The sequence below is a fragment of the Centruroides sculpturatus genome, unplaced genomic scaffold (assembly GCF_000671375.1).
Source record: "Centruroides sculpturatus isolate CEXI.00-Female unplaced genomic scaffold, Cexi_2.0 scaffold522, whole genome shotgun sequence".
In the NCBI taxonomy this organism is placed as follows: Eukaryota; Metazoa; Arthropoda; class Arachnida; order Scorpiones; family Buthidae; genus Centruroides; species Centruroides sculpturatus.
In genome coordinates, this window is record NW_019384746.1 from 308,955 (window position 1) to 324,632 (window position 15,678).

General features: G+C 28.9%; 1 protein-coding gene across 1 annotated transcript in view; it reads left to right on the top strand.

The window, feature by feature from the left end:
• The window catches only part of LOC111628464 (exosome complex component RRP42-like), a 29,982-nt gene extending 14,395 nt beyond the window's left edge, over positions 1-15,587 (top strand). Inside the window, exons 4-9 of the mRNA XM_023372263.1 lie at positions 720-885; positions 2,417-2,487; positions 6,546-6,669; positions 6,770-6,925; positions 13,353-13,388; positions 15,425-15,587. Coding sequence (XP_023228031.1) covers positions 720-885; positions 2,417-2,487; positions 6,546-6,669; positions 6,770-6,925; positions 13,353-13,388; positions 15,425-15,466 — 595 coding nt within the window. The 3' untranslated portion in view covers positions 15,467-15,587. The remainder of the gene's footprint in view (positions 1-719; positions 886-2,416; positions 2,488-6,545; positions 6,670-6,769; positions 6,926-13,352; positions 13,389-15,424) is intronic.
• Positions 15,588-15,678: the final 91 nt, after the last annotated feature.

Below are 15,678 nucleotides of genomic sequence, written 5' to 3' on the forward strand. Positions count from 1 at the left end.
TTAAAAAACGTGAACATCACACAGATTAATATGTACCCCTAAGTCTCTGGAACGGAATACATGCACCAGTGAACCTACAACTACGCGATTTATATTTTAAAAATAATTAAATTCACTTAGCATTCAAAACTTGTGAATTTTGAAAAAAACAAATTTGCCGATTAAATACGGACAACCGTTTAACTGAAGTAAAACGGGTTTTCCCCTTGCTATGGATGTTTGCCTAGTTCATTTCATCCACATTCCGCTACAGTTCGCCTTTATTATCAGTTCGAAATGGGATGGTTCCATAATACCCGCAGTGTTCCATAATACCACCTTCTCCTCTACTAACAACAGACAAAAGAGAGTTTCAACAAACACTTTCATTTTAATTTTTTAAATAAGCATTATTTTAACCATAACATAGCCATACAGAATTAAATGCTAATTGCTGTATAATTACAGCATTTACAACAGTTATAATTTAATTTTGTTTGATTGTATTATAATTAAAAACAACAAATGATACACAATGTTTAAAAAAGACAAACAAATGAAAGAACAATGTTTCATTATTTATGGTAAACAAATTATAATTTGAGTAGCTAAGTAGTAAATTTATTAGTCTTAAGTTAGTGGATATTATTTATAAAAGATCTCACAATATCAAGCTACATTACTTATTAAAATTCTACTGTCAAGTTTTAATAAAGATGTTTTTTGAATAAAATTCTCAGTTCTGCAAATGCTGATCCAGAATTTGAAGGAAGAGGAGGAGAGGATATAGCTGATGATATAGGTATGATACTTGGTCAGGCATATTCCAGTCCACAATGTTTGGATTTAAAATCTCTTTGTGTAATACCTGGACAACAAGTTTGGATTCTTTATGTTGATATAGTAGTAAGTATAAATAATTTATTAACTGTAATAATGAATGAATTAACATGTCATCCATAAATATTTAAGTTTTAATTTATAGAAGTTGATTAGAAATGTATATTTTTAATAGCATTTTTTAAATGAGAATTAAATTAGATTTTTTTCTCTTAACTCTTTCTGCTCTATGGTCACAAAGAACATTTTTTTAAGTTTTAAGAAAGTTTTTCTAAGAGACTGATGAATGCTTATTTGAGATGTGATTGTTTATTATTACGGTCCAAACAGATGTAGATTTTCAACATGTATTAAAAAATTAAATCAATTAATGATTAGAATTTAATATTTTAGAACCATACTGTAATGTTTTGCTCTAGAATTAACTCATGAGACAATCTAACAAGAAAAATGCTTTATTTTTTAAAAGCATAAGTAAAAAATATGGTTTGACAGAAAATATTAAAAGAACTGATACTTCAATTCTAATAGTTAGTGTTTATATATCATGAGATGTTCAAGCACTTGAACTTTTTTAGGGTGCAAACAAATACTTGTTCCATTTTGCATTTTGATTGTTTCTTGTAAAATTTTATTTGAATTTAATAGAAAAATTATATTAAAAAACTTCATTTTCCTTACAGCAGCCATATTTTTCTTACTTGTTAGATTTAAAATTAATTAATTAATTTAGCTGTACAATTTATAAGTGACTTTTTTTATTAAAAAAAAATGCCTACAAGAAAANTGGAAAAAAAACAAAATTACTTTCCAAACAACCAAATAGTAAAACTTTAAAATGTTTATTGATTTCTATAACAATCATATATTTGCTATATTCTTTAATATGACAAGTATTTTTAATTTTATGAGTGAAAGAGTTGGATGACTCTAAATAAATGATGCTTCTGCATATTTAATTGGATTAAAAATTATCTAATCATGACATTACTATTTGTTACCACTAAGAAACTCAGAGAGATTATGATAACACTAAATTAATAGAAAATGGAAATAATTTTTTTGAGCAGTATAAAATTTTACCAGTAGAGAGTGATAAATATTTTTTTTTAATTGATTATTATTATGGTTTAATAAGTTGTACATTTTCATAAGTTGTACAATTGATTTGTGTGAATTTATATCTCTATTATTGAATATTAATCTTAATAAGAGATAATGGGAATGACGACTGAAATTCTTTCGGATGATTGACTTTCGGATAATCGACGCTCTACTGTATATTTATATCATTTTATTTAGATGGAAGTAGTAAGGATTTTTATATAGCGGTGTTATTTTTATGGAGTGTCTGGAAATTTCTTACTTTGAAAATTAGTTTTTTCCTCCTTTTCATATTTTTTAAAGAAAATTTTAGCCAATATACTCTTAATGTACTTTAAAAAATAAAGAACCTCTGTGCCATTAAATAAAGAACCTTTTCATGCCATTAAAATATCATTTTCATATTTAATATAATGAATTGATATTTTTAATGTGTTTTAAATGTTAAGTTATTGAAGAAAATTATCTCTGTAAAATTTGTATATTTTTATAGATTTTACAATGTGGAGGAAGTTTATTGGATGCTGCTTCTATGGCTGTAAAGGCAGCTTTGTTTAATACAAAGTATGTATATTTTAAGCTTTCTAATTTTATAAGATACTGTAATATGTAATATAATGTTTTTGATGATCAAGATTTATTTTGTAAAAAAATAACTGGAAATCTGCATGATCCTATAAAGAACAAGCAGTTAAATTGCAATTTTTAGTCATATTTGTAATTTATTTAATTTAAAATATATGCTTTCCATCTCAAATTAGTAGTGTCTTGTTCCTGTATATCATACTTTTACTATTAGTAATACAGTTGTGCCAGTCATCTAACTCAAGTCGAGAAAATTTTTGAATTGAAATAACGTAACTTCTGGTTTGCACTGGAAGTTTGTATAAAGTTAATAGGAGCCTCCTTTCTCTAAGATATCCATATCAGGTCTTAACTTTCATCTATCTAACACCGTTCTTGAGATTAAAGAAGGACAGACAGATGGACAACAGTGGGAATTTATTGGTTAACAATTTTTTTGAATTGCAACCCAATTATTTTTAATGGTATTAAATGTATTTTGCTTTTATATTACAAAAATATAAGATATTTGATAAATTTTATACAAATGAAAGTTTTCTATTTATTACAATGTATTGGGTTGTTCAGAAAGTACTTTTGTTTTTTTTTTACCACTAGACGGATTAGTCATATTTTCCTCACCATTTTCATTCTAAACCATATTATCATTATATATTTTGACAGCTAGCATTTTAAGGCTTATTTGTAAAAAAATTTGTTTGATTTTGTGCAATTGTTTATTTTTTGTGTCAAACCAAACAAAATAAAGGTACTGATTGAAGCAAACTGCCAAATAACAACACATGAAATCACTAAGAGATTAAATTTGTCAAATTGAACTGTTTACTTGAAACAAATTGGTTTCATTTCAAAGTTTGATATATGGATTCCACATGTTCTTAAAGAGAGATGCTCTCTTTGGTAGGATTTTAAGGAATTTTTTTTTTTTTTTTTTGGAGCTTTTACCAAACAATTTAACAATTGATTCGAAAGTGTACTGCCATCGAGTAAACGAATTGAGGAATATCATCAAACAGAAAAGGCGGCCAGAATTGATCAACAAAACAGGTGTAGTGTTTTACCATGATAATGTCAAATTTCACACAAATTTGGTAACTGGTCAGAAACTGTTATAACTTAGATGGGACATGCTATCACACCAACCATATTTGCCAGATCGAGCACACTCAAATTATTACTTGTTCCAGTCTATACAAATTTTTTTAACTGTAAGACATTTACTTGAAATGACAATGTCAAAAATCACTTGGATCAGTTTTTTGTAAGCAACGATCAAAACTTTTATGAATGAGAAATCATGCTACTACCAGAAACGATGACAACAGGTATTTGACCAAAATGGTCAATATATAATTCAATAAAATATTTATTTATTATAAAAATATTGTGTTTTTTTCCTCGGAAAAAAAACAAAATTACTTTCCAAACAACCAAATAGTAAAACTTTAAAATGTTTATTGATTTCTATAACAATCATATATTTGCTATATTCTTTAATATGACAAGTATTTTTAATTTTATGAGTGAAAGAGTTGGATGACTCTAAATAAATGATGCTTCTGCATATTTAATTGGATTAAAAATTATCTAATCATGACATTACTATTTGTTACCACTAAGAAACTCAGAGAGATTATGATAACACTAAATTAATAGAAAATGGAAATAATTTTTTTGAGCAGTATAAAATTTTACCAGTAGAGAGTGATAAATATTTTTTTTTAATTGATTATTATTATGGTTTAATAAGTTGTACATTTTCATAAGTTGTACAATTGATTTGTGTGAATTTATATCTCTATTATTGAATATTAATCTTAATAAGAGATAATGGGAATGACATAAATGTATTTTATAAACAATGGAATATCCTGAAAAATATTGATTTTATATATAGGGTGTTTCTGAAATAGTGAACAAACTTCAGATGATTCCTCACATGAAAATAATTAAAAAAGTATATAAACAGATGTATGGAAATGAGTAGTTTCTGGACATATGGCACATGACAGATATTACAGTGTGTTGTGATGCTACAGTTTGAGTGAGGTTACAGTTTGTATGTTAAGCATGGCAAGTTACTCATTATGAGAAAGTGTGGATATGATTTTAATGTATGAATATGTGAATGATAATACTCAGGAAGCCAAATGTCTGTATGCAGAGGCTTTTCTCTATTGGCAGAAACTAAATTCCAAACCCTTTACATAATTGTACTGCCATGTGGCAAAGACTGGAACAATTGTGCATGCTGTGGCAGATGGTGAAAGACATATCTTCTTCCAGTTTTCAAATGCAAACCAAACTGGAAGGGAAGAAGATATAAAGTTTATTCCTGCAGCACCTGGTATCAGCATGAGAAAACTGGTGGCCATCTTAGTAAATCATTCCACTGTGTGCACAAGAGCTTTAACATCTGCAGTGTGTTTAGAGTATTGCAAGTAGATTATCCATATTGGAAATGCTTTTATCAGTGGTTCATCAGTATAACCATTGCCCATTCATTGTTTGTAGCCAGAATGTTGTTCATTGATGTGGCAACCTTCTCTAGAGATGGCAAACAAAACTTCCAAAATCAACATGTGTGGGCATCAGAGAATCCATGCACGACCATTCAGATGCTTACCAACATTGAGCACATTTCAGTTGAATTTGAGATTACATGTTTTATTACAACAGCTGGAGAGGTGTATGGGAAATTCCTCACCAATGTCCTTGTGCTCCTGGAGGATGTGTCCCTTGTTTTATGTGTAGAGATGTGGTTTATGCATGATGGAGCTCTAGCTTATTATAGTCAACATGGCATGCGCTAAACTAAATCATAACTATCCACACAGGTTGAGAGGCAGAGCAAGTCTGGCAGTATGACCTCCACATTGTCTGAATCTGAATCCTTTAAATTTTTATTAGTAGAGCCATCTGAATACTAGTTCAGGAGTCCCCAAGCTTTTTGACTGTTAATCCTTTCAAGGATTCCTTCACTTTTAGTGACTCCTCTTTTTTGCTAATACAGTTAATAATAATACTTGGAATAAATAAATCTGGTGAGCCAGTAAACACAAAAAAAAAATCCACAGTGTTTTCATATGAAAAAAATATACTTACAGTTTGCAAATTTACAATATTCTGAACTACATAACATGTTGAACTAACAATTTTTAATGAGCTATTCTCAATCAACTGCTGAAAATGCTTTAACTGCCACTTTGTAGATTCCTGCTTAGTGTATCTACTCCCGGTGACAGTGCAAACATGCTGATACAACATATCAATGTCTGCACAATCATTTGTGGGAGGCTTGAACCTTTGAAAGAGTGCAGCAGTCCATGCTCTGACATCTCCATGCATGGATGCATAGGCATACATAACCCTTTTGATTACATAAGAAATGTCTTATGTGATCAAAAGGGTTATGTAAAGAGTTAATAATGGAGTTATGTAATAAAATCTGTCATCTTTCACCTGATTCTATCAGAGAGGTTTGATTTCTCAAATCAATCTTTTTCAGACATGTCTTGGTTTCTTTGTTTTCCTGTGAGAAATCATCTAATGAAGATTGCCACTATTATTTCAGAAATGCTTTGTATAAGAATGAATCATTACTAGGACATTGTGTGACTTCGTTGCATTGTGATAGAATTGAGGCAGAGCAGGGAAAAAAGAAGCAATTCTTTTACTTGTTAGGTACAGAAGAAGCAATCCTTGCAATTGTGTACAGGCAAATTTTGCACTTGCTGCCATAAAAAGGACTATCTTTGCACTTGATGGCCATGGGAGATGTGATCCTTGTCTGCTGGATACAGAGAGAGATGATCCTTGAACTTGCAAACATGGAGAGGCAATCCAAGAACAAAGCAATTGGTGACAATTGCTTTGTTCTTGGATTGCCTCTCCATGTTTGCAAGTTCATATTTTCTGTTAGGCATATGCATTGCTACTTTTATTTTTGATCCCTAAATTTCATTAGGTGTGCTCATTCATGTAAGAAAATTATTTATTGCCAAAATAATAATTAAATTTTTTACTTTTTATTACAGAATTCCATCTCTTGTTATAAATTATGAAACTGAAGGAAAAGCAGAAATTGATGTTACAGAGGATCCATTTGATGTAAAATCATTGGATACTTCAAATATTCCTTGTCTTGTGACATTGTGCAGAGTAATTTTGTGTTCCAAATTTCAAATTTAATAACAAAAATGAGTTAAACTGCTAACTAATATGAAAAGTAATAATTTTAATTATTATATTCTTACAATAGGTAGGTCATCAATTTATAGTTGATGCCACTCAAGAGGAAGAAGAATGCTGTGTTGCCAAATTAGTTATGGCAGTTTCTGAATCTGGGACATTAACTGCAGTCAGAAAATGTGGTCCAGGAAGTCTGCATCCTGAAAGTATTTTAGATATTTTAGAGGTAAGATTACTTCTAATAAAATTGAAGACAAAACTGTCCAAAAAGGATCACCATTTATTATTTTTTGTGTTCCAAGACTAACACATTTTCGGCGACTGACCTTTCTTTTTAGGCTGCTTGTAGCCGGAAAAATTACAAAAAGTCCTTTTAAAAAACACAAAACACATCCAATTAAAATTTTTAAACATTTCTGAAAAACGAACTGGTGACATACAGTTGTCTTGCTTACTTCCATCTATACCTTCTTTTGGGGGTTTCCTCTGCTTTTTATCTACTAAAAATTGGTGCTGGAATATGTAGATTTTTAGAAAAGCTGCCCCCTGGTGACGATACATGTAGAAATTTCTTCTGTAAAAGTTCATCCGATGGAGAATTATTTCTAATAAAATTGAAGACAAAACTGGACAGTTTTGTTACCATCACATTAAAACGTAAAACATGGTGGATAATTGCATTTGAATTGTTAAATGATCCTTATGTTATTTATAAGTAATATTATATTATATTATGTAAATATAAAATAGATTTTATGTAATATTGTAAATAAAATGTTTTGCCTTCAGTTATTTACACTGGTGTGCAAAACTTAAGCAACGATTGTTTTTTGCCATAACTGCAAGAAATCATCAGGGAGACATGAAATTCAGAATATAGAGACAGTATTTTGTACTTAAGGGATGAAGAAAGAATGCCAGTGCAAAAATGAATAAAACGCATACAGTATTGGAATCAAAGCCTTCTTTTTATTGTAGTCTTGCACTGAGCATGCTGACTGCACACATTTTGTGTGCCCTCACATCACCTGTGATGTCTTTGTCCTGCATACGAATCACCTTTCTACCAAATTGGATGACATTGTACTGATTGTAACAAGTCCTTTTTTATAATTTCATGGCTGTCTGCTTAAAAATTACATTGTTGCTTAAGTTTTGCATATCAGTGTAAATTTATATCACATATTTTGGAATTAAACTAATACTAATTATATTATTATGATTATAATTAAATTGTTCTATTAAATGCTGTGTAGAGAGATATTTAGCAACCCAAATGCAACCATGTCTGTTACAGTGACATTTTAGAACATGTGAAAGACATTTCTGTAAAAATAAATTAGTACCAAAATTTATCACTACAGATGTACTGTAATGGCACTTCAACCATTTTTATGCAAAATAGCTCTACATATTGAATGTTGTATTTAGCAGTGTTGGCAACATTTCACTGATAACAGAGTGATTAGTTGCCTGGCCACCTTGTTCTCCATATTGTAAGAATCAATGTGATCTTTGGTTGTGAGGCAGTTAAAGTTTGGTTTATCAAGGACATGCTTGAAAGCAGCCTTGAAAGAACCACACTGTGTGTGAGAAGTTGCAGAAGATCAATTACAGTTGGTCATTGAATACACTGTTCATGCTTTCAGGTTTTATACCTTTATATTGGGGACACATTGAGCAGTATTCCCTCCATCATTATTATGTCTGAATAGCATAAATTTCATGTACAAATAAAATGTTTATTGCTTGAAGGTCTCAAAATTGCCTTAGTGATGAATTTTGGTACTAATATTTCATACGGAAATATAATATTTGAGGACACTTCAGATTATTCCATTTGGACTGCTAAATATCTCTCTAGAGTAGTGTTGAATATGGATACTTTAATTACAGTCATCGATATAGTATTTTTTTTTCTTTTTTGTGACAATATGGGAGAATAAGTTTACAAATGATAACTATTTAGCTCTGGAAAAATTACAATGTACTTGTATACAACTTAATACAGTATTGTTGAATTTTCTAGTTTTAGTAAGAAAAAATTTTTCAGAATTATATAACCGAAAAATTAATTTTTATGACAATTTTTGTTTGAAGAAACATATAGCAAAAATTATTCTAATGTTAATACTGGCGTTATTCTCTATTATATATTTTTAATAGTTTTGAAAATCAATTATAATTTTTTCAAACTATTTTAATGTACATAATTTTCAATAACCTCTTTACTTTTAAAAGAGATAGCAATGACAAGGAAGATACATTTTCAAAATTAACTACAGTAGAATGTCAATTATCTGAGACTAAATATTCAAAATATCTTTTCCTCTTTTTTGGCCCACTAATGGCTGAGTGGATAAAATCATTGAACACTGGTAGTTAGTTTCAAGTTTGCACCTGACTAATGGGCTGGTTACATGGAGATTTCTCGGTTTCTTTTATGTGACTGAAGCTGAAATAGTGACCAGTTTTCCACAAAGCAATATCCCGTTGGCAGATCATCTATATGTTGCATTGCCATATCCCATTAATCTAACCCAGGTTTTTTTTATTTCTTCTGTTTCTTTGGATTGTTAAAAGTAAAGTATTAAATGGATGTATTGGATGTCTTAAATGGATGGATAAAAAATGACAATGTCTGACACAAACTGACATACTTTCTCTGTTAGAAACAGTGATTTTGTGGTTTAAACAATGAGTGTTGTCCTGTGTAATCATTTTAGAAGTAACTACTTCTAAAATTATTCAGAAATCTTGCTGCAAAAATCAACTTTGGTACAAAGAAAAATCAGTGGTTACTTTTACAAATAAGGTATAGTCAACCCCTTTAAACTAATACCATTAGTTTTTAGACTATGGTGGAAGGGTGAGTCTGGCTATGTATTGAAAATGGCATGCAAATAGGAATTTCAGGATAATAAGAATAATTATCACTTCTCCTTCATTTAAATTACGTTTATTGTTTATAAATGTTTGCTTATTAAAAAAAACCTGTCAAAAGTAGTTTGAACTACATTATTTCTTCACGTTATGGAAATAAATGTATCCATTGAGTCAATATGCATCAGATAATCCTTACTGGATGCACTTACCTCCAGATAATGCCAAATTTTTCCTAAACAGGTCTGAGCTTCTTTTGCAGTTACTAGAGGATTTTCTATGTCATTGTTATCGTGGTCTTCATTTTCTTCTTGCAGTCGACTATCTTCTTTTCTGTCAAAATTAACTATTTCTTCTGAGGTTAACTCTGCGAAATTATCCTCATTACAATCAATTTCAATCAATTCTTCATCAGCAAGTTGGATTGTGGAAGTGATGTTTGAAAGATTATTTGAATGTTAGGTAGTGATCTCAACTCTGTTGTTATGATTCTCATCAATTTGTGCCTTCTCTCTGAATAGGCCAGTGTGTAGCCAGCAATTTTTTAATTAATTAGACACATTCCTATTGAGATTTCAGGGATATTTTAATAGGAATTTCATCATTGATGCATTTGGTAATTTTCCTTACTTTGTGGTTGGTGTCTGTAGTTAGATTTAAAACTTTTTATTATGTCAGCATCAAGGGGTTTGCAGAATTCCCATGCAATTTGCTGGAAAGAATTGTATTTCCACATTGCTCACATTGACTGTCTTACAATAGAGTCATTATCAATTAATAGCAGGACATTACAGTTCTCTCTCTTCATATCCCTTCATATCCCAAAATCTTCAACAGATTCTTGAAAAAGTAGGACTGTCGTCCATCTTTTATGTTGTGCTTGTAGTGGCAATAAATATAAGAATCTAAATGTTTAAAACAACAAGACTTTGTGAATCTTTCAATAACAGTCACAATTCTCTTATCAATACTTTCTGAATTACAACAAAAGATAATTGTGATTCTGTCTTTATTCTTCTTGCAGTCTTTCACAAGTGCATGAACAATTGTTTTGTCAGGTTGTTCTTGGTAAAATAAAGTAATTTCATCCATGTTATACACATCTTTCATATCATACTTTGCTTTATTATTGTTCATAAACTAGTTCTTCCCTCTACAACCTCCAAATCAACTTCATCAGTTTTAATGTTTCTTTCACTGAGATAGGCCATGACACTGTTTAAATCTATGCAGCCACCCATTGCTGTAACTAAAATTGCTTATATTCATCTGCTGCCCAAATAATTTTGTTTTGCTTTCTTATCACATCATTTGTGACAGTGCCATTCTTTGCATTTACTTACACAATCTATATCACTAATACAATTTCAAGTTTGTCATATTTTCATTTTTTTGCATTCATTCACTTGCTTTTTTGGTTTAAAATATCTCATGCCGTCCATCTATTTATATTGTTTTCCAGGCAAAAGAAAAGTTACAGGCAATACATTTTTGAGAACAGGATGGATGGATTTCATTATATTGCAGATTTCTTGCTTTTCTTGACTGTAAGGATCATTTTCTTCTCCATTATATAAAATACTAAAACAATCACACTCACAGTGTACAGTACAATACAATATGTACTTTACAGCAAGAATTCAGAGCACAAAAAAGATCTATACAGTTTCAGACTTGACTGACAGAATGTGTCCCAGCTCTTACTGTTATTTGGGCCATGATCAGATCTTAACTGTCATAAAAGTTAAGATCTGATCATGGTCCTCCTAAATTTCAGTTGGGTAAGAAAAAACCATTACTTGTGAAGAAACTTCTTGTTTCTCACATTTTAAAGTTGCTCTTGTTTCACAATATTTTACCTTAATATTTGTGACAATAAAATGCTGGTTTATCTGAAATATTTTGCATGGAAAATGACAGCTTTACTTTAAATCATGGTTGGCAGATGGTGGGAAATGGGGTGGAAATTTATACTATCAATTTACTAAGGAATGAATGATTTTTTTTTAGATTTTTGGCATAAAACCTGGGGTGGCAGTTGGATGGACAGTTTAAAGGGGGTTGACTGTATTTTATTACATTTATTTCATTTTATACAGTACTGTATTGTATGATGTGTATGTCCACATTAATTAATAAGTCAGTCTGTAAAATAAAGAGATTCAAATTTGTAAACTTTTTAATCTTTGTAGGTCAATATTCAATTATCCAAATGTTTGCATATCCAAAGTGTGCTTCGCTATAGTTCATTTAGATAATCAATGTCCTGCTGTACATTGTCAAAAAACATATGCAGAATTTTGCTTAATTTGTTTTTTCATTATTCCTTGGTTAAAAGAAGAATAGATTTAATTTATCAAATTGTTAATTTTTTCCTTCTTTGTTTTAAGTTAGAGGATATTTGAAAAACTTTCGATGCTGAAAAGCAAAATATATTTATTGCTCTGCACTTATTCTCTTTGTTGAGTATACTAAATGATTATTGTTTATCAATATTTAATTAACATTAAAATAATTAAAATATTCCTTTTCTTTAAAGGCCATATACTGTACATACAATTAACACACACGTAAAATATGTAAGCCTGTACTGTATATTTAGTATTTTTTCATAAATATTAAAATATATTTCACAAACAGTTTCAAAGTAATTTGTTTAAAGATCTTATGCTACTGATTAATTATCAGTAGCATAAGATCTTTAAATATAAGAAATAATAATAAAAATTTAAAAGCTTAAAAGCTTTTAAATTACTGTTTTGAAAATTTGAGTTTTATTTGATCTGAGGTGAACATGAGATGCTTAATCTGATTCTTGAAACAAATAAAATTTAAAATATTCAAAATTTTTTAATTAAGGCTGTAACAAATTCTTGTATGAAATTTTAAATAAATCTCAAATTATTTTGCATATTATTGTAAGATTATAATAAAAATACAAATTTTTGTGTGCCTTTTGAAGGAGTTTCTGAATAAAAACTAAAGGATGATTAAAAGTTGAGAAATTATTAATATTTAAAAATTGTGATGAAGAATGAAAAAATAATACATTACTAATTATTATTATTTTTATCTGTTATTGTAAAAAAACTTTCTAGCTAAAAGAATTTTTTCTATTGATATGTTTAATTATAGTAATTATAACTAAATTTTTAAAACTGATGATGTATATCATCATCTGTTATTCAGCTTATTGTATTAATAAAAAAAATTTTGTGGTATTTATCATTGTAATCCTTGTTAAACTTGTTTAATCTGAAAACAGCATTTAAATGAATAATTACGGTATTGTATTGAATATTTACATATTTTAATAAAAACTTCTGTAATTAGTTCAGCAGTTTAATAAAATAAAATTTTAAAAGTAGCATTCAAGTTAAGTTTGAAATATTACAGCTTAATCAGATTTTCTTGTCACTTCGATTTCATTTACCAATAATTAATTATAATTGTGCAAATATAAATATCCAAAAATATTATCTCCTACTTATTAGTTTTTACTAATAATATACAATATGCTGGACGGAGCATATTTATAGCTCTATATTTTAGGAAAAGTTAACTTTTGTACTGTACTTAACTAAATGAACATATATTTCCCTATTTTGAGAATAAAAAGAGTTTTTACAATTTATGTAATTACTTTTAAATTAATTAATTTATTATTTATTCAGAGTAATTTGAAAAAAATGTATTATTTTTAATTTGACTTAATGATGCATTTTTTGAAATACTAAGGTTTATATGAAAATTGATGTTTTTTTTTTCAGACTGGAAAGGAAATAGGAATAATGTTAAATGAAAAGGTAAAGCAAAAGTTGGAAATTGAAAAATCAATAACTCATGAAAGAAAAGGATTTTCAAAATTTGAATGAAATGTTTGAAATTATTTATAAGAAAAATAAATTATATTTTTATATAATGATTTGTTGGTGATTTTGTTAATCAAGATTTCTGTTTATTTTTACAATATGCATACTAATAATTACATAATACAGTAGAGCCTCGAAAACTCGGCACTCGATAACCCGGCATTCCGGATAACTCGGCCACACCCTGGCAGGGAAAAAAAATCCTTAGTTAATTAATTTTCATGATAAAGACAGCTTTATGCCTCAAAGTATTTTTCTGAGGTCTGTCTTATCAGGTAAATTACTGTACAGTGTATTCATTAATTTTCATTTTCATGTAGTAAAGGCTCTATGCCTTCATAAAAGACGTACTTTTCCTTTGTTTAAGGGTATTTGGGCAGTTTATTCTCTGTTGTATTCTCAAGTAAACAATACATACAAGTACAATACAGTATTTTCTGAAAAAACACTCATACTTATTCTTTTTAACCCCATTCCCGATAACCCGGCATTTTCACAAACTCGGCCACCCTTCGGTCCACTTTAGGCCGAGTTTTTGAGGCTCTACTGTATATGAAACTGTAAATGCATATCAGTGCTCCACAACCTTTCTTTGCCCTTGTCACACCTAAGTCCTTTTTGGAATTCTGTGACATTCTGCAAGCAAAAATTTACAAACAATATAGGATACAATAAAGTTATATATATAAATATATAAAAAGGAATTAAAGGCTAATTGATAAACAATATAGGAGTTAAAGTGTGTACACAAAAATTATCAAATAAAAAACAATAAATAAATGTAAATTTAACATTGGAAAAATTACCGATAATAAATACTATGAATACTAGAAGACTCTTCTTGTATAGTCTTGTCTTCATATATACTTGTGAGCAGTATGAAAAAAATGTACAGCAACTATCATTTTATAATTTTATTGTTTTTACAGTGAATCAGTTCATTATATTACTACTTTAACGGTGAAGCTGTTTATTATTTTAACAGTGTCTTTTATTACATATACTGTTTGTTTTACTGCTTGTTTTAATTATACTGCTCTAAGCATTGAATCAGCATGTTTAATCAAACACCTGGAATTTTATCAAACATGGTGATTTTATGTACTTTCGTAAATGTGTTATAAATAATTATGAAATTGATGCTATTACAACAAGCTGATGAGGTCCAAAATGCATTATTTTTGGAAAAATAAAGTGATTTTCTAAGGCTGGTCTTGTGTCCAGTGACAGTGTAATAAGTTTAGCAATAAAGAAAGGCCAACATAGTGCTCACAATTATATACCAATAATAAATCAAATTACCTAAGTATAAAAAAAATAAACAAGAAAAATTTTAATGTCAATAATGTCTAATACACAGTTTGATGATCATTTATTCTTGTATGATGGACATACCAACCACAAACCTCATGCTTTTTCTCCTCTTCAAGACACTGTGCTTGTGTAGTCGTGTTGAAACTGGCACTGATATATAGAATTAGTCTTACAAGTTAGCCCCTCATAAAAAAAAGAAAAAAAGACATGTTAAAACACTATATATTCAGCTACTGTATATTTACACATCACAAAGGCAAGACACTAAGCAAAATCTATGTTTTTGATTTGGTCTAGAAATTCTGAAAAAGTTTACATTTAATTAATTTAACTGCATGCATAGATTGATTTGACAAAAACTCATATCATCATTACAGATACACTAAGGTCACTTTGGGAATTATAAATTGATGTTTATTTTTAAATTTAAATTGGCAGCCAAAAATTAATTTTCACATTTTATAAGTTAATTGTGTTGTGAATCAACTATTTTTGTACTATATTAAAGTGAATTTTTAAACCAGACATTCCTAATAAACAATTTTACTTTGATATCAAAGACTTTTACAGAGATAACGTTTTTTTAATAACAAATATTGAAGTTTGATAGTCAATGTATTGTGTTGATATTTTTTTTGTTGTTTTTCTTGTTGCAGGAGCTGGAAAAAAAGCATGTGCTATGTTCCTGCTGCCTGTAAATATGTTCTGTATTGTTAAAAAAAATATTTAACTATTAAAATAATAATGTATCTCCAAGAATTAGCACCTGTGCCCAAGTGGTTTAAAGTACAGCTTTATGATATAAATGTTCTTGGAAATTAAAAAAAAATTCTTATATTTAATTTATGTTTAAGAATAATTCAGAACAATATTTTGAAGCTTTGAGTTTGTATGTATATAATTTAAATTA